Genomic DNA, 19,120 nt, shown 5'->3' with positions numbered 1-19,120 from the left:
TCCATAATTTTATATGCTTCCAAAATGCATAACTTAATCCAGTTAGCTATCGTTCTTTTTGAAGCTTTCTGCCCTACTAATTTGCCTGTGAAATTTACAAATAATGCTTCAGTCTTTCTTAAATTTTCCACTCTTTCCAAATAATCTTTAAGTATTTGTCTCACATGTAATAAATGTCGTTCCTTTTCCTTGTCATTTGTCGGAATCGGATAGAAAGTTGGCAGTATAATTTCCTGAGATCTGTAAAAAATATCTCCAACCTTTGGAATAAACTCTGAACTTGTTCTAAGGACTACTCTGTCCTTATAAAAAATACAATAGGGTTTCCTACAGGATAATGCCTCTAATTCACTAACTCTTCTTGCAGAGGTAATTGCTATCAAAAAAAATAGTTTTAAATGTTAACAAACGCAAGTCCATTTCTTTGTGGGAATCAAAAGGAGGCCTAGTTAATGCCTTCAGTACTAAGGATAAATCCCACTTCGGAAATGGTTTAACCGCAATAGGTCTATTCCTTTCTATTGATCTCACAAAACGAGCAATTAAAGGATGGGTGGCCAATTGTCTGTCCAAAAAAACAGAAAGTGCTGAAATTTGTACTCTAATCGTGCTTAGAGCCAATTTCTTCTCTACTCCACTCTGGAGAAACTCTAATACTGTAGCAATCTCATTCGACTTAAATCCTGATTGTTCCTTCCATAAATTATATGTCTTCCAATACTTCAGATATATAGCCCTCGTATTCCTCTTCCGACTCTTAATGAGTGTGTCTATCACTTTGTCTGATAGGCCATAGCTTTTTAGACTCCGCTCCTCAGTAACCAAGCTGTTAACTTCCATTTGTTGATGTCTGAGACCAGCTGCCTCTGAATTAATACTAAATTGTCCTGAACAGGCAGAGGTAATGGATCTGCTACTTTTAACTTCAGCAGCAGAGGATACCATGATCTTCGCGGCCAATTCGGGGCGACCAGAATTACTTTCGCTTTGGATGCTGCAATCTTTCTCAAAACCAGAGGTAGAAGGTTCAATGGTGGGAATGCAAATGCCAGACTGAAGTCCCATGTTTGAGAAAGAGCATCCACTGCCGTCGGATTGTCTTTGGCGTTCAGGGAGAAAAACTGACGACATTTGGTATTCTCTCGATTGGCGAACAGATCTATGACTGGAGTTCCCCAAACGGATGTTATCCATTGGTATACATCGTTGTTCAATTGCCACTCCATATTCGATAGCTGTTTGCGACTGAGTAGATCTGCTAGTAAATTCATAGAACCCTTTAGATGAATTGCTGTAAGCGACAACAGAGTCTGTTCTGCTATGTTCAAGATTTCCAAAGCTAGTGTCAATAGTTTGTGTGATCTCGTTCCTCCTTGGCGATTTATGTAGGCTACGACTGTGGAGTTGTCTGTCCTTAGCTGCACATGCTTTGCCGTTATCAAATGCTGAGTTGCTATAAGGGCTAACTTGACCGCCATGAATTCCCTGTAATTTGAGGACTGACTCCTCATATGCTGCTGCCAAAGACCCTGTACTTTGAAACCCTGCACATGGGCCCCCCATCCTGACAGACTTCCATCCGTAGTCAGAATTACTTGTGTAGGGAACTGCCAAGCTCTGCCCTGAGATAACGAGTGGGGGACTGTCCACCATTCTAAGCTCTCTTTCACTGTCTCCGGAATTTCTATCAATCGGTCCAGAGACTGGATTGTCTTGTCCCAATTTCTCAACACCCAGGACTGCAGTATACGTGCATGTTTCATGGCCCACTGCACTGCTGGAGCTACTGAGTTTAACAGCCCCAACAGCCTCATTGCATTTCGGATCGAAATAACATTGCTTTTCCTGAAATCTTCCGTCTGTTGCACGAGTTTCGCAACTTTTTGTTCTGGTAGGAACATTTTCTGTTCTATTGAATCTATCATAAATCCTAGAAAGAGAATCTTCTGAGTGGGTTCTAATTGTGATTTCTCCAGACTTATAATCCATCCCGCTTGCTGAAGCTCCTTCACAACTATCTCCCTGTGTAGTAATAATGTTTGTCTCGAATCTGACATTATCAATAGGTCGTCCAAGTAAGGAACAATCATTATTCCCTTCTTGTGTAAGTGGGACACTAGCTCGGCAATCACCTTGGTGAAAATTCTTGGAGCGGACTTTATGCCAAAGGGGAGGCAGCGGAACTGATAATGGGTTATCATTGGACCCTCTTTTACCGCAAACCGGAGAAATCTTTGAGATTTCGCTTCTATTGGGACATGCCAATAGGCGTCCTTCAAGTCGATGCTGAGCATGAAACAATTGGCTGTTAGCAACGTTCTGAGAGAATAAATCGATTCCATTCTGAACTTCTGATGTTTTATAAAGGGGTTCAGAGGTTTGAGATTTAAAATTAGTCGATACTTTCCCGACGTTTTTTTTACCAGGAATATCTTTGAATAAAATCCTCTCTTTTGCTCCAGGATTGGCACCAAAGTGACTACCTTCCTTGTTAACATGTCTTGCAGAATGCAGGACATGGCTGCCTGTTCCTCGACTGACCTTAAATTTTTGGTCACACTGAATTTCACTGGGGGTTTTTGCTGAAATACTATGTGGTACCCCAGTTTGACCAGATTGAGGATAAATGGGCTGGTTGCGAATTTCTGCCACTGTGGGAAAAAGGCGCCCAACCTTCCCCCCACAGCCTGTTCGCTGTCACTGCTGTCTCTTAGCAGCGGGGTCTGAACTGCCAAACAATGCGTTTGGTCTGTTCTGCTCACGTGAAAAAGACCAGGGCTTGCGTCTATTTTGGGGTTTGACTTTATTTTCTTGACGGTTCTTACGAAAAAACTTCTTCCCCTGTCTAAATGGTCTCTTTCTGGGGAACCCTTTCTTTCTGTCTGATGTTTGTTCCAATATTTCATCCAACTGTGGACCGAACAACAGATCACCAGAAAAAGGAATAGTACATAACTTGTTTTTAGATATATTACTACCCTCCCAGGTCTTGATCCAGATATTTCTCCTGGCTACATTAGACAAAGCTGCAGCCCTTGCTGTAAGGCGAATGGACTCTGTTGCAGCGTCAATAATAAAATTTATGGCTTTGAACATCACGGTAAAGGAATTTAAGATTATTTCTTTACTGGATCCCATCTTAATGTGACGCATTACCTGATGCATCCACAGATCTAAGGTGCGGCCCACACACGTAGTTGCAGCCGCTGGGCGGAAATTTGCACATATAGCAGACCAAGTCTTTTTTAGAGCAAACTCTGCCTTTTTATCTGATTGGTCTTTAAGGAAACCTAAATCCTCAAAGGATAACTCATTTTCCTTTTGTACCTGTGAAAAGGCCGCATCCAGCTTAGGACATTTGTCCCACAGCTTACAGTCTTCCTCTGCAAAAGGGAATCTCCTTTTAAACCCCCTAGATAAAAACACTTTCCTATCCGGGTTTCTCCACTGGCTATCAATCAATTGCTTAGTTGATGAATGTACAGGGAAAACCATTGGTTTCTCCCCCTCCATTCCTGCGTACAATGCATCATGTGTAGATACTGATGAAGGCGTTTCATCTTTTAACCCTAATGAATCATAGATTGCCTTTAATAACTCATCTGTCTCGCTGGCACAGAACCTAAATTTAGACGGTTTATCCTGATCTTTCTCTGATAATTCTTCCTCAGAATCACACTCAGAAATCTCATCTGAGTATTCTTCTGGTTCAGAATCTGATAAAACAGGACGATCCGTTTTTGCAGTTGCTTTCTTATGTGTCTCCGAAGGTAATGTCTCTCCTATAGAGACATCAGTAGATTTCCCAGTAGGTATAGCCGTTTGATCTATAGGATAACCAGTCGGAAATTGTTGCGGGCTTGTGTCTATAACAATAGGACACTGAGCAATGACCACAGGTTGCTGTATAACCGGCTGCGCAGCAGGAGCAGCAGAAGGTACAGTTCCAGAACCAGTCGGCATTTGTACAGGTGGTTGATTAATAACAGCTTGAGCAGACATGGATTCTCTAAAGACCTTCATAGATTCTGACATTTCTTTGCGGACCATTCTCAAAAAATCTTTATAAGCCACAGCAGATTCTTCATTCAAAACTCTAGTAGAACATTGCTGACATAATAGCTTATTCCAATGCACTGGCAGCTTCACATTACAAGAAGGACAGCGTTTTTTAGGCCTAACAGCTTCTGATGCTTCAGTAGCAGTGGTAACAGTTGTAGCAGTTGAAGCTGAAGATGAAGCTGCAGCGCTCTGAAAAACAGATAAAGTACCACTATTGAAAACAGCCTTAGCCTATTTTCAAAACACACAACCATGTGAGCAACTTCCCACCGAAAGCTATGTCACCAGCCAAATCCCCAAAAACACAGTACTAGCAAAGAGCCACCACAGAAGCCTTCACATAAACAACTGTTTGTATGTGTATAAATGATACCTTAGTATCCGGCTTTGGCTCTTGCGTCTTGGATTCCTCCTGAGCAGCCTGCTGGCCCACGCTCAGAGCAGACGCCGACTGTGTCTCCATTTTGCGTCCTGCACGAGTGCAGAGACGCTGGGGACGCTGCCCACTCTTCTATCCGGCGGGCGGAAGTGACGACACCGGAACCGGAAGTACTCCGGACGCCATCTTGGATTATGGCACGCTATGCCCCACTCAGCCTCCGCTTTCCGCATAGCGTGCAGTCGCCATTCCAGCCGGCGGCGCCTGCCAGTAAGAAGCTGCAGCAGCCCTCTCTCCTTTCAGACCATCCACAAAGGCAATATGGAGAGGTAAGCGGACAACACAGGATAACAAACCTAATGCTCCTGGACATGCCTCCGCCGCACCAACAGCCCTTAGCCCCCCAAGCTCTCCAGGACTGCAGCGCAGGTATAGAGAGACCTGTCCCTGGACAGGAAACATCCATACTGCCGGATACCTGACAAATCTTTTTACTTATAGAGAGGCTTGTGGATGTTTCCTGTTTCCTGGGAGGGGCCAGATCTCGATGTATACCTGTCCTGGAGGGTTAATGGAAAAAAATACATTTGTTTACTTACAGTTGAGATAATAAAAGTCAGAAGACAGCCCTCTCCACGACTTTGAAAGTCGCAGAGCTTAATGGCTTTTTTGCATAGAGATAACTGGAGTTTCTTAACTCTTCCTGTACTGGAAACAATTAGACTGATGTATCTGATCTTAATGTTTTATTTTTTTAACTGTACTACACATGCAAATCATAATATCATAATTTTTTTTTCGCTTCAGTGTCTAATGCAGCCTGATTGGCTGAAGCCTCTTTCCCTCCTGTTTTCCCCTCCCACACGTCCCTTCCTCTCCGATTGGCCAATATTTCTCATGCTGAGACAATGCACTTTCTATAGTGAAGGGTGGGCAAATCAGGCAGAGGAGAGTAGAGCAGGAAATGACATCAGGATTGGCTTCAAAATAGCCACACTTAAAATGGGAAAAGCCAAGAAGGATTTTCTCTGTTTTTACTGTAGAAAAATCACTAAAATCAAAACGAGGACAGTGCAATACATATGTTAAGTAGAGCAAGTATTTATCTACTTATATGTGTGAGGTTTTTTTTCCTGAGATAGTATGGTTGACAGCTCCTCTTTAAAAAAGATGTAAGTATGGTGTTTATTTTTGGAAGTTGGGTAAGGCAGAGGGTGGGAAAGATTACAGAAAACCTAGCCTTCATACCTATAATGTGTTTTTGGAGAACAAGGCCAAGAATCTGCAGACAGATGTCCTCCAGCTGCTGCTTTACCTAGAAGATAGATACAGAATCAAACAAGGGAAGGAAGAGAGGGGAGCAGCAGTGAAGGCACTAAGGTTGCGCACCTCTTTATGGTCTTCCACAACAGTCAGCACAATATCAATGGTATGGAGGATCCCCATAGCCATGACTGTCTTGTCTTCCACCTCCTCATACTCATCGCTCTGCAGAACTTTGATAAAGATCTCCGCCTACAGTGAGAACATACAGAGCAGTTAGGGGGCCCATACACCTAACGATTTTCCCACCGATATACAGCCGTTTCAATCACAGTGATCGAAATGGCTGTGAAATCGCCGCGCATACCGCTGACAGAACGATCGATTTCCGTCCGAAATCAATCGTTCCCGTCAACCCATCCAAGCGGAACGTTTTTCTCGGTCGCCGGCGGGTCGGGAGTGCGTCGATAGCGGCGTTCGAATGCCCGACGACCGACGCAATGCAGTGGGTATACATTACCTGCTCTGCCAGCATGAGTCCCGCTGTCACTGCTGTCTTCTCCTCTCTGGTCCGGTCTCCGGCATGCTCCACTTCTTCCTGCCCGGCAGGAAGTTTAAACAGTAGAGGGCGCTCTACTGTTAAAACTTCCTGCCGGGCAGGAAGAAGTTAAGCATGCCGGAGACCAGCCGGACCAGAGTGGAGAAGTCAGCAGTGACAGCGGGACTCGCGCCGGCGGAGCAGGTAATGTATGTGGGGGGGAGAATAGAGCGGCGGCGGCAGCACCACCACCACCACCGATTGTGAACGGTTTCAGGCTGAAATCGGTTCACAATCTATTTGCAGTAAAGGTGGCCATACGATCCCTCTCTGATCAGATTCGATCAGAGAGGGATCTATCTGTTGGTCGAATCTGATGGCAAATCGACCAGTGTATGGCTACCTTAATGTGGTGAGCAAGTTTTATGGCAATCCTGCACAGACATATCAGAATTCCTGACCACCACTCACCAGATGCCTGGTCATGTCCACAGCAATGGGGGCCACTTCCTGGCTGTACTCGCAGATCATCTTCTGGATGACGTTGGTCAAGTCATCATTTTCCGTTTCCCGCATGATGTGCAGCAGCTCCTGCATGACTGGACGGATGTACGGCTGCATGTACTCCTTAGCTGTGGGACACAGACATTGAAGATGAACCAAACCTGAACAGACAGCTTCCCTTCACTTGATATTGCCTCATATTCTGTATACCTAAAAACATTGTTTAACTAATGTACATTGCCATCTAACTTAGCTGGCCACTAAAAAAAAAAAAAAACAGAAATCCACCATGTGTGTCTTTATATAGAACAGACTGTCTAATTCTCCCTTATCTGCAATTAATCAGCTCTCTGCTGACTGAATAATTCTGAGCTAATATGTAAATGCAGGAGGTTAACCCTCTCTATGCTCCCAGCAAAGCAGGAAGAAACCACACTGCAACGTCTCTATGGAAGTTCTGTAAGTTGTAATGAAAAACTGTTTTCTCTAAACAGAGGTGCCTGGCTCTTCTACTGACCGAATATGCTATTGCTCCGTTGTTATTGCCTGACGAAGCGGGATCAAACGTGCGAAACGCGTTGCATATTTGGAGTTCATAAATAAAATCTATTGACTGTCTTTACTACAGTCGTTGTGTGTCTACTTGGAGGAGGTAAGTCCACCACTGCCTCCTCCATTTACCAAGAATTTGGTTTTTAAGCTCATTTAGCTTCCTTCTATCCTCTTGGCGCCTCTGTTTTCCTGCATAATATTGAGTCCACCCTGGGTGGAGGGTTGAAATCCTTTTTCTCATCTACAGAGATGACTTCTTATTCCTGAGTGGGGTCAGGAAAATCTCCCCACCTGCCTTTACAGTGGTTGCCTAATGATAACCCTGGTTTGTGAGTATTAATATTTACTCTATCTAGTAACCATTTACCAGTACATATTACACTATTGGGGCTCTTGGTGTTCCTTGTTTTCTCTAAAGGTTATTCTGATGTTACTTATCTTTTGCAGTAGAGTGAAAGTTCTGAGTTCAGGTTCGCTTTAAAGTTTGCCTCCAAGCATGTCTGAGAGAACACTGTTTACACAAGAAGAAGGGGGCAACAAACAAACAGTATAGGTAGCAGCAGTTCCCAGCTCTACTGTAAAGTGAAGTAATGGTTGTCCTTTCATTGAGACATCAAACAAGTGAGAATGCAATTAAAATAAATAAAGCGATGTACCGGCATGCAATAGCAGCAAAAAAAAATTAGCCTCTGAAAAAGCTCTGAATGGCACAAAATGAAAGGCTTCCCCCTTTTCACCAACTACCCACTCATGCGGGTACATCCGCTTTACTGATTACAATTAGATTCACACTTTTTGGATGTCTCAATAAAAGGACAACCATTACTTCTCCATTCAGCAGTGCTGGGATCTGTTGCTACCTATACTTTAGACACATCTCCTCTACCCCAGAGCACACTGCTCGAAGCATACCAGCATATACTCTCACTACAATCCCTGCACTGATTGGAAGTGCCAGCAGTGGCAATGCTTCTATGATAAAAACAGGAAGTTCGGATTCTTGATTAGTTGCCACAGACCTATGTAAAAAAATGTGTATATAGTTCTGGTTCAAAGGGCACCATGCAGAGCACTAGAGCTTTTATTTATATGGCACAAACATCTTCCGTAGTGCTGTACATAGTACAAAATGGGGAGCATAGATACATGAGCAGTTCAACACACTGTGCAATCAGGACATCCAGCGACACACATATGTTCATTGGACTAAGTACTAGGCCTGAACAATAAACCGTTTTTGGATCAAAATCGTGATCACGGAAATGATGATTGTGTGATCACCGTAGCGGCAATTTTCATCCCCCTCTTCAGTCAGCCCTGCATTCCCCGCTACCACTCAGTGCAGCAGTGGTTTGCGGCGGCTCAGTGCCTGTACTTTCAGTTGCCATGACAGAAGCAGCTCAATCTCTCCCCCAACTTCCACCTACTAGTGTGCAGCCAATCAGCAGAGCGGATAGCAAACTCCGCCCACAGGCTAACACCTCCCAGCACCTCTACATCACTAGCTGGGCGGGCGACAGACTCCGCCCACATGCCAGGCTGTCAATCATGTTGTGTCACGGGCGGCAGGCTCTCACTCTTGGGGCGGCTCACTCCAGGCAAGGTTATTTTGTATTAAGGGCGGCAAACTCTGCCCGCAGGCTGTCACTCGTGACTCACTCCTCCCAGCGCTTCCACATCATTTGTTGGGCAGGCAGCAGACTCCGCCCGCATTCATGTCAATCAAACTTTGTGTCATGGTCAACAGACTCCGCCTGCACGCCTGTCTCTCAAGTTGTGTATCGCCTCCGCCTCCATCAGCATGATAATGACTGCTGTGGTGTGACTGTGGGGATCTATTCTTTCTGCAGCAGGCAAAGCTGCAGTGGGGCACTTTGAATTTGTACAAACTAAGGTGGTATTCCTTTCCTTCCTATTCCTTTGTATTTCCTTCCTATTCATTGTGAATTTAGTGCTAAGGCTTGATTTGAAGAAAACCGTGAATCGAATAGAAATCGCAATTTGACAGAAATCATGCAATTCAATATTTTCCTAAAATTGTTCAGGCCTACTAAGTACAACAGAAACAGGAAACACTATGGGGAGGTAATGCTTGAACTGTATAAGTATGATTTGCGAAGCCTCTCTTTTTATTCTTAGGAACAATGGAGATATGCTTCTGTGTAACACCACTAACACTTAAACACAAGCCACATTTACAACCAATGGTCTCCTTACCAGCCCCCTGGTTACTGATCAGTGTTTGCAGTGCAATGGCGGCCTCCACTTTCACCGGTAGCTCCTTGTCTTCCAGTAAACTTTTCTTGGCCAGTTCAACAGCATTTCTGAGGTTCAACTCATTATGAAATTTTAGCGTGCTGAACGAGTGGAGAACCCAACACGACTGCAAGACAAACCAAGTGGAGGATGAAGGAAGAGGGACACAAGACTAAAGTAATATTTAGCTTCATTCCAAACAGTTAATAAGTCAAACTTGACAGTAGTGTTCAAATTTGGCATAGCCGATTCGGAACTCTCAAATACTCCCAACTGCCGCTGCTCTGCGCTGAACAAGCGGACAGGGTGAGGAGGAGTTCGCTGCCTTGTCTGTGACGTGACTCCGATGCTTCCTCCTTCTAAATGGGAAGGAAGTAGTATCAGAGGCGGCTGTGCTGAATTGGAACACCAACAGTGTAAAATGTATAGAAAATAAAACTAAAAATTACTTATACATAAGAGAAAAAGTACTAGGAAGAGTAAGGGTTAATAGTTAAGAAAGAAATCACTCCTGCTGTTTAGATTAACATGACATTCTGCATGAGACGCTGTTACCGGTGGACTTCTGAGACGCTTAATTTCATGCCATAGGGGAGCAATTAATCATCCTTTTAATGCAAGAAAAGTTTCCCCTCTCCTTGAGGTAATAGTTGTTGGACCATCCCAACAACATAATCAGTTCCCAAGCATGGTAGTAAAACTGTCATCTGCTTTCCTAAAGAGATGCAGAATCATCATAGAAGCTGAAGGACCCATGCCTGAAGGCTTTCCTCTGCTGTGCCTGTCAACCTGGAGAGGTAACAGCATGATTTTTTTAACAATTAACCTTACTCTTCCTTATACTCTTTCTCTGATGTATCAGTATTTTTTAGTTTTAGTTTTTATACACTTCCCAATAGTAGTCCTGTAAGGGTAAGGTTGCATTCTATTTACATCCCTTGACTGGCCCTCTTATCATGAATTAGTCTCCAGTTGGTAATTATTACAATATTTTTGCAAGCGCCAAAAAACGACAGAGTGGACTGTGAGACAACTCTAACTTATAGGCAGCCAGATGGCTGGCATATCTGCAGGTTTACAAGTATGAGGACTTACCCGGGCCCGAAGATAGCCCAGCTCAGACAAAAACAGTGGGAAGACATGATTCTGAATGAACACTTCCATCTGGTCCTTGTACACAGATTTCTAGGGGAACAAAAGCTCTACAGGTTTATATACAACTTAAAAAGTCCACAAGTACACTGAAGGGATATAAAGATTATAAGCCATTACCTTTAACAAAATCTCGGCTAAGGAGCCCAGCACATGAAGTGCTCCATCTATTTTTCGTGGGTCCACAGAGGAACTAGTTAGAATCTGGTAACAGAAATTCATCATCTTTGGCAAGACCTATAGAAGACAAGAGTAAGGACTTTTAGGCTTTAAAGCCCCAGCTCAGGTACTGGTTTTATATGCAATTTGCACCTATTCATAGATCCTTATCTTCTCAGCGGAAAAAAAAAAAAAAAAAAAAAAAAGCGTATTCCAAAATGGTTCAACTGTAACTAAACGTCGTCCGATGACAAATCTGTCATATTTATACATTTCATAGTGTTTGAAGCTTTTGAAGACATGAATGAATAGAAATGTTATTAAAATTGGCCTGGTGTAAATAAAAAGCCCACACGGCACAGGCAGAAGTTCCAGAGTAGCTGGAAAAAAAAGGTCTAAAAACTGACCACTTGTGCCATAAAATCCAGATTTTGTTGGTTAGTCACAAGAATATGGAGGCTGCCATATTTATTTCCTTTTAAACAATACCAGTTGCCTGGTAGCCCTGCTGATCTATTTGGCTGCAGTAGGGTTTGAACAACACCAGATTCAAGCATGTGGCTAATCTCATCAGATCTAACAATAATGTCAGAAACCTTCTCTTCTGCATTTGCTTGTTCAGGGTCTATGGCTAAATGTATTAGAGGCAGAGGATCGGCAGGATAGCCAGGCAACTGGTATTGTTTAAAAGGAAATTAATATGGCAGCCTGCACATACCTCTCACTACAGTGGTGTGGGAGTAGAAAAAAAGTCAGTCTGGCTTTTTTTCACTTTGGAATTTATAGTGGAAGTCCATTTGAAGTACAACCTGAACTTCAACTAAATGTGTTAAAACTGCAGAACAGATTTTGCTGAGCACAGGAATCGATAGCACTGTTTAAAGGACAAGTCAAGGATTACAAAAAAAAAAAATTAACAGGATCTACTTACTTGAGGCTAGCCAATCTGTCCCTCGCCCCAGCTCTGGTGGCCTGGGGTCCCCTCCGTTGCCGATGCTGACCTCGCCAGGTCGGCATCCTCTGCGCCTGCGCGCTGCTCACAATCGCGCCCATGTGGCCTGGATCGTTATGTGCAGGTGCAGAAGTACTGTACCTGCACAGCAATCTCAAGTAGCGCAGCCGCACACAGTAGAAGCAGACCTGCCAAGGTCGGCATCTTGACCGGAGGGGATCCCGGGACACTGGAGCTGCGGCGAGGGACAGATCGGCAGAAATGGGCTGGAGGAAGCCCTAGGCAAGATCTCATTTGTTTTATTTCTGGGATGTGTCCTTTAAGACATTCACATTCATTTTTTTTGGCAGTTCACCAGTCAACAGATGACAAATTACATCTGAAGAACTGATAACAATTTGACTTGCATGATAGTCAACCTCAACGGACACAAATTAACAGCTATTACAAATTTAATTTAATTCACAATTCATTTAGAATCAATTCAAACAGGTACATTTACTAAGTGTACGTAGCTTTATAAAAAGTAGGCAAAGTTGTGGGAACAACACGGAATATGGTCTTTGCTTTAATCCCGTATTTTGTGAACAAGCTCCTCAGTGTCACCAAAAGCTTGGCCACTGGTCCCAACTCACCTCTTTCCTCTTCTTTGAGGCTGTATAGAGGAGATTCTGAGCAGCAGTAGCGGGAGATACATAATCTTCAAACACGTCTACAAAAACATAAATACCACATGAGAGAGCCCCAGTCTGCATTGTTTCTTTTAAAAAGCTACTTGCATAAACTCTCTCTCTCCTATCACTCCAAAGCTACGCATACACACAATGATTTTCCTGTTCAATTCAGGGCAAATTTGATCACTCTAATCGTATCTGCTGTAAATCATCTGCACTGTGTCCAATCAATTGCATTTCAATCCATTTTGATTTAAAATTGATTAAAAGCATTGCTTGCTGTCAGATTTGTTCCAGCACCAATGTAGTAAATAGACGTGCATGGATCCACTTTGGAGCAACAAGCAGTACTACATTGGTGCTGGAAGAAATCTAAAAGCATTGCTTGCACATGATGGAAAACTTCCGTTTCAATGATTGGGGGCGGAGCAGGAGCAGCAGCTGCTTGATAGGCCATAGCGTTGTTGCACTGCATCGGACAGTGGAACACTGCACTTCAATTAGTTTTCAATAGATTTATTGCTGGATTCCATGGACAATTGACGTACTGTGTGCAAAAGGAATCAATTACAATTCATGTGGATTCTGATCATAGTCATTTATTGAGTAGGCACATCGGCTAACAATCGAGGCTTGTATGGCTAGCTTAACACTAAGGAATGACCTAACCCCATTGACACAAAATCCTTTCAAAAGATCCAGCAATGACAACACATTCGGACTTGCATCAGAAGAGCAATTGTGCCATTGCAGTTGCAGCGACTCAACCAGTCACTTCTGTGAGGAGCCAAAATACATACACCACTCACTCTTTCCTTCTCCACCTACTTGGGGGTGTGGCTGCAGACACTTACCTTCCCCTAGCACTTTTACCAGCAATCTTGAGGACAAGAGACTGTACATGTGAATAGCAGTGGCACAATGAAGAGAGCATTATGGGATTGTTCAGGGGCATGTGAGAGGGTGTAGCTGGTCTACCACTTAACTCACCCTCTATCCTTCCTCGTGGAAGTGGTAGTTATGGCCAGGGACAAAGCTGAGTATGGAGGCAGTCTGCTCAAAGGATGTCGACAAGTGACACTACCCCCACCACCACCATCCCCAAGTTGAGGAGTCCCATAAAAGTATAAACTTTTGGGGGCGAGGGCATACTTGTACTTTAGAAAAGGGTAAGGAGGAAAAGCTTAATAAAAAAAGATCTGGAACATGGGTTAAAGCCCAGTATATTATGCAGCACTTGTAGAGCGCTAAGTAGGGATGGGCCTGCCTAGGAGAGCTCACGGAGAAGCATGTGATTAGTTTGATCAGCTGACAGATTAGTAAGGTTCTGATTTATTGTGACAACTTCCTAGTTTAACACATGATCATGACCAGCAAATCAGAGCCTTGAAATCTATCAGCTGATCAATATGATTACATGCTTCTCTGCAATTTTTCCTAGGCAGTGCCACCCCAGGCGCTAAATACAATCACAACATGGCAGTCCTGTATCAATGACCAAATGATAGTCAGTGTGGTAAGGACCAGATATGCGACAGTTCTATGCCAGAGACAATATTAGCTGCTATCAAGTGACCTGCCTATGTCAAAAATACGGCAGCTTTCCACTATGGCTGCCATTTTGTCTGACAAGGCTTCTGTGATGTCACATATCTAGGCCTCTCCATACAGTCTAACAACAAAATGGCAGCCCTGTGCCAAAGATAAAATTATAGCTGGTATGGAGGAACTTGGTCAGAAGACAACAAGGCCAGTCAAAGACAAAATCTGGCCTGTACACAAAAGGTTTTTATATGAAAGAAAAAAAGAAACTCGCACTTACCGAACTTCATGCGGATGTATTCGTATGGGTCATCCTGCCACAGATCCTCATCTTCATCTTTATAGCACATTAAGGGGAAAATGATCTCTTCAGAAATACCCTAAAAGATGAGGGAAGCAGTTACTCCAAAGCCTGTCATTTTAAGGGTTATTTATTTTTTTGAAGCCTACGTTTTGGATAAAGTGTGGTAATGTTTTGAACTTCTGTCCTGCTTTTATTGCCATTTGTGTTCCTGATAGGAATATTTGCCTTCACATGTCATAAAAGACAAAAGGAAGCTAGAGTAATCACCCCCTTTCACAGTTGCCACTGGAACAGCTGTCCCATGGGGAGTTTAATCCCAACTTCTAACATGCAGAAAGACTTGGAGCTCCAATTCAGAGAGAGAAGGGAACAGAAATCTAGCCAGGTGAGAGTGCAAACAACTAAAAAAACTAGTTTTTCACTTTACCTCTTGGGAAAGTGTTCAGCTCTGTATATATATTTGAGCACTCTAGCCTTTTCAACACAGATAGTGATCACAGTGACAGTATCACAGCTACTGATAACTCCTGGTGAGCCTGTTCTTACCTGCATGCTTGGCTTCATGGTCTTCCAGGTGGGTGCGTGGGACACACCAAGGGTCAGGTAGTTGAGGGTTTGCTGCAGGACCCTGGGGGCCACATACTGCTTCTGTTTATGCAGCTCTAGAACCTTCATCAGCACCTGAACACAAAACACAGCGAGACCTGAAAAGAACGCTTAACATGAGGGATGCAGAAAACCTGGGCTGGAATCCATGAAAACTCTTCTAACAAGCACCACGTTTGCTAGTCTCACTCGATTCATACTGCACAATATAGTGAGGGCTCCTGAGAGGTCATAATCTGCAGTTGTGTGACATGAGAACTAAGTACTTTTGTTGCAATAAAGCATAATTGTGTGGATTCAATAAAGCATATCCAAATGACAGAAATGCGACTATCCAGCTCTCACTATAGAGAAGCTTAAATCCAATAGCCCAATACCAGGTGACCAGGTGTTTTTATTACCGTATGTCCTGCAATTGTCTGAAAAATGCCACGGACATCACCTATGCTATGCTTTCTGATACCAATTTATATATTTGAAATGCTACTCAAATAGGTGTGTGAGAAAACACGCTGCCCCTCCTCTCTCCATACATCTACCTGTATAGTGTATTTTTATTTACAAAGCAAAATGTAAAAGGACCTCAGCTCAAACACACAATAAGCCAGAGGACAAATGTGATCTCTACAATTAAACATAGATCATTCAGGTTTATGCCAAACAAGAAATGTCCGAAGCTGGAGGAGTGTAGCTGGGAATTTGGGCAACAGTCAACACTGACACCACTTACCGTGTTTCCCCGAAAAGAGGAGTGTCATTAATTTTTGCTCCAAAAGATGTGCTAGGCTATGGCATATGTTCTTATGTTCAAGGGATGTCATAACATTTCCTGTTCCTTTGTATTGTGCTGTTCCTGGATTTTAAAGTATGCTACTGTACTGATCAGGCCTTGCTGTGTGCTGGAATTAAATGACTGCAGCCCGATTGGCACTGCACCGCTGTGTCTCCGCTTACTGTCCGCCTCTTCATCCTCTTTAACTGCCGCTAGGGCTTATTTTCGGGGTAGGGCTTAGATTTCAAGCATGTTCAAATTTTCAGCTAGGGCTTATTTTCAGGGAAAAATGGTAGCCCGTCCTGCAGCCCTCTACAAGACATTTTTAATAGTGATACAAACGTAATAAATAAAACACAACAAATATGCTTGTGGAAGTGGTCTATAGCAGAGGCATGGTTGTTCAGCCAGGTGGTGATCGCCAAGGATCTCAAGTAAGGTCCAGAAGGGACCCTTTCCTCAAGCCATTGGAGGAATAGAGTGCTAAACATCCAGTTCCTTGAGGAAGCTGCAGTTTAAATAAACAGGGTAGCAATTATCAGCCTCCAGTTATCAATATGGAAAATTGTCTGACCTGCAGAACTCCCACAGCGTATGTCTTCAGGAAGAACTCAGAGAACTCAATGTACTCCTTGGTGACACTGCCGGGACTTCCATACCTTTATATAATAAATATTATTATTAGTAGTAACAGCATCAATGATAAATAGGATGATAACACAATTATAGTGATTTTAGAATAGTAATGCAAAAAGCAACAAAATGAAGATTCCTATTTGGTCATTCTGGCACAAAAACGTGTCTGAAATGGCATTTATGACCTGAAATAAAAATACATCTCAAAAAAGTTTCCAACAACAAAAGCCACACTGCACTGTTCATTTAAACTGTACCTGAGATGTAACAAAACAAAAACAAAAAAAAAAATCATACATACCTGGGGCTTCCTCCAGCCCCCTTCGGCTTGATCACTCCTGTGCCCTCTTCTCCCGGTGGCAGGACCGTAGCAGGGCGCACACGCAGCCGGTCCTCACAGTAAGCTCTGACTCCCGAAGTTACTGAAAGCCATAACGAGGATCCAGGAGGCTGAAGAGGATGGCAGCGGGGGAGCGATCAGGCCAAAGGAGGCTGGAGGAAGCCCCAGGTATGTATGAATTGTTTTGTGTTTCAGCTCAGGTTCTCATAATATATACAGCAAAGTGTATAAAAAGATAGTGATACAGTATATATAGTGATGGAGAAAGTTATATAGAGAAAAATTAAAACATTCCATTAGGGATAGAGAAGAATCAGGCTGCTCTTTCGCGCTAGACTCTCCAATAAAGCTTATTAATCAAACTAGAAGACTTACTGGTGATAGCTTCCTCTAATGCCCCCATTCATAGGCACACTACATGGAGACTGTTTACACATCAGGTCAGCTACTACATAGTTCAATATACTGCAAGTCCATAGTTATATTAAAAATTACATCGGTTTACCGTTCAAATAGCCGAGTGATGATGTGCAGGGCCCACTTCTTACACTTCCACCAGACCAGCTCTGGACGGTCATCTTCATCCACCTGCAGAGTCTCCTGTCATAGGAACAGCACATCAGATTAATAATGGTTCCCACTAACCTCTAAGGCGCTGTATGCCACCTAAGTGTGCAAAAAAGCTACTGCATCTTCATTACAAAATATTTTCCTAAATCTGTAAAGAATGCAATAGGCTTTTACAGTATGACTGGAAATACGAATGTCAAATTTATAAAACAGAACCTCCCCACCAGATCAACAAATACTAGAAAAAATAAATAGGTGCACCAATCACACTATTTTCTATTGCTCCCGAAAATACATTTTTGGGATAATTGCATGTTTAGCACTATTGGCAAACAGAACACTAGTAACACAGAAAAAAAAAAGTCTCATACTTTTATTCTCAGTTATAAAGCATCATTTTTAAGACTACATTCTAAGCAGCAGCCAAGACAGCCTGATTTAAGATAACACTACCCCATCCCCTTAAGAAAGGAGGGTATTTTATTGATTATGTACAAAACAAAAAAATACTGAAACGGGACTATGATTTAAAGAGACTCTGTAACATTAAAAAAACGCCCCTGGGGGGTACTCACCTCGGGTGGGGGAAGCCTCGGGAACCTAATGAGGCTTCCCACGCCGTCCTCTGTCCCATGGGGGTCTCGCTGCAGCCCTCCGAACAGCCGGCGACAGACCGGACTGTGACTTCAATATTTACCTTTGCAAGCTCCAGCGGGGGCGCTGTGGCTGCTGTCGGCTCCGAAGTAGACGGAAATACCCGATCTCAGTCGGGTCCGCTCTACTGCACAGGCCCCGGAGACTTGCGCCTGCGCAGTAGAGCGGACCCGACGGCGATCAGGTATTTCCGCCTACTTCGGAGCCGACAGCCGTCAGAGCGCCTGCGCTGGAGCCGGGAAGATAAATAATGACGTCACCGCTGTACGGAGGGCCGCAGCGAGACCCCCGAGGGACGGAGGACGGCGTGGGAAGCCTCATTAGGATCCTGAGGCTTCCCCCACCCGAGGTGAGTACCCCCCAGGGGACATTTTCACGTTACAGTTCCTCTTTAAAAATTGTTTTTATGATCTTCATACTTACAGGTGGCACATCCCGATCAGCAATACTGCTGAATATCCCCATCCACTGTGTCATGGTCTGGTTGTTCAGGAGCTGAAGTGGCAGTGTGTACTGCAGAGAGACAAATCCAGATAAACCACTATGGAAATATTTTCACATGAGTTTTCACACAGGGGCACATCTGCAATTAACTTTTTTTCCCGAGTCTTCTCCTAGGAGATCATTTTTCATCTACTATTTTGCATAACTTTCCAGCTCTTTTCAACTGAAAAAGTACTAAAAATAGGTGAAAAAATACTATCAAAAATATTTTGGAGTATTTCCTTGCTTTCTGGTGGCTTAACCACTTCAGGACCACAGGTTTTTTCCCTTTCAGGACCAGAGCAATTTTCACATCACGCTTCTCCCATTCATTCGCCAATAACTTTACTGCTACTTATCACACTGAAATGATCTATATATGATTTTTTGAAGGACAAACTAGGCTTTCTTTGGGCAGTACTTTTTGCTAAGAATTATTTTATTTAGTTTAAAAATAAAATGTGCTATTGATTATGAAACCGACACATTTTATTTGCCCATTTGTCCCGGTTATTATAACATTTAAATTGTGTCCCTAGTACAACGTATGGCAATAAGATTTTATTTGGAAATAAAGGTGTCTATTTTTCCGTTACTGTTTTTTTATCAAGGTGGCACCAGATCGACCAACAGATAGACCCCTCTCTAATCGAATCTGATGTAATAGATTTTAGCATGAATCTATTGGAAATCGTCTGTTTGTTGATGTTGCCCCCTTCAGT

General features: G+C 43.2%; 1 protein-coding gene across 2 annotated transcripts in view; it reads right to left on the bottom strand.

Moving 5' to 3' along the window:
* IPO8 (importin 8) overlaps window positions 1-19,120 on the bottom strand; it is a 55,139-nt gene that overhangs the window by 24,330 nt on the left and 11,689 nt on the right. Inside the window, exons 6-17 of one of the 2 annotated variants that reach the window (XM_068277603.1) lie at window positions 18,339-18,428; window positions 17,197-17,291; window positions 16,290-16,374; window positions 14,884-15,018; window positions 14,314-14,413; window positions 12,453-12,529; window positions 10,827-10,943; window positions 10,650-10,739; window positions 9,516-9,681; window positions 6,714-6,874; window positions 5,831-5,956; window positions 5,690-5,756 (exon numbers count right to left, since the gene is read on the bottom strand). In XM_068277603.1, the coding sequence (XP_068133704.1) occupies window positions 5,690-5,756; window positions 5,831-5,956; window positions 6,714-6,874; window positions 9,516-9,681; window positions 10,650-10,739; window positions 10,827-10,943; window positions 12,453-12,529; window positions 14,314-14,413; window positions 14,884-15,018; window positions 16,290-16,374; window positions 17,197-17,291; window positions 18,339-18,428 (1,309 nt within the window). The remainder of the gene's footprint in view (window positions 1-5,689; window positions 5,757-5,830; window positions 5,957-6,713; window positions 6,875-9,515; window positions 9,682-10,649; window positions 10,740-10,826; window positions 10,944-12,452; window positions 12,530-14,313; window positions 14,414-14,883; window positions 15,019-16,289; window positions 16,375-17,196; window positions 17,292-18,338; window positions 18,429-19,120) is intronic. The other variant, XM_068277604.1, reaches the window with a different exon arrangement.

This window comes from Hyperolius riggenbachi, chromosome 3 (genome assembly GCF_040937935.1).
Source record: "Hyperolius riggenbachi isolate aHypRig1 chromosome 3, aHypRig1.pri, whole genome shotgun sequence".
NCBI classification, from domain to species: domain Eukaryota; kingdom Metazoa; phylum Chordata; class Amphibia; order Anura; family Hyperoliidae; genus Hyperolius; species Hyperolius riggenbachi.
This window is presented reverse-complemented; position numbering and strand designations above follow the sequence as displayed.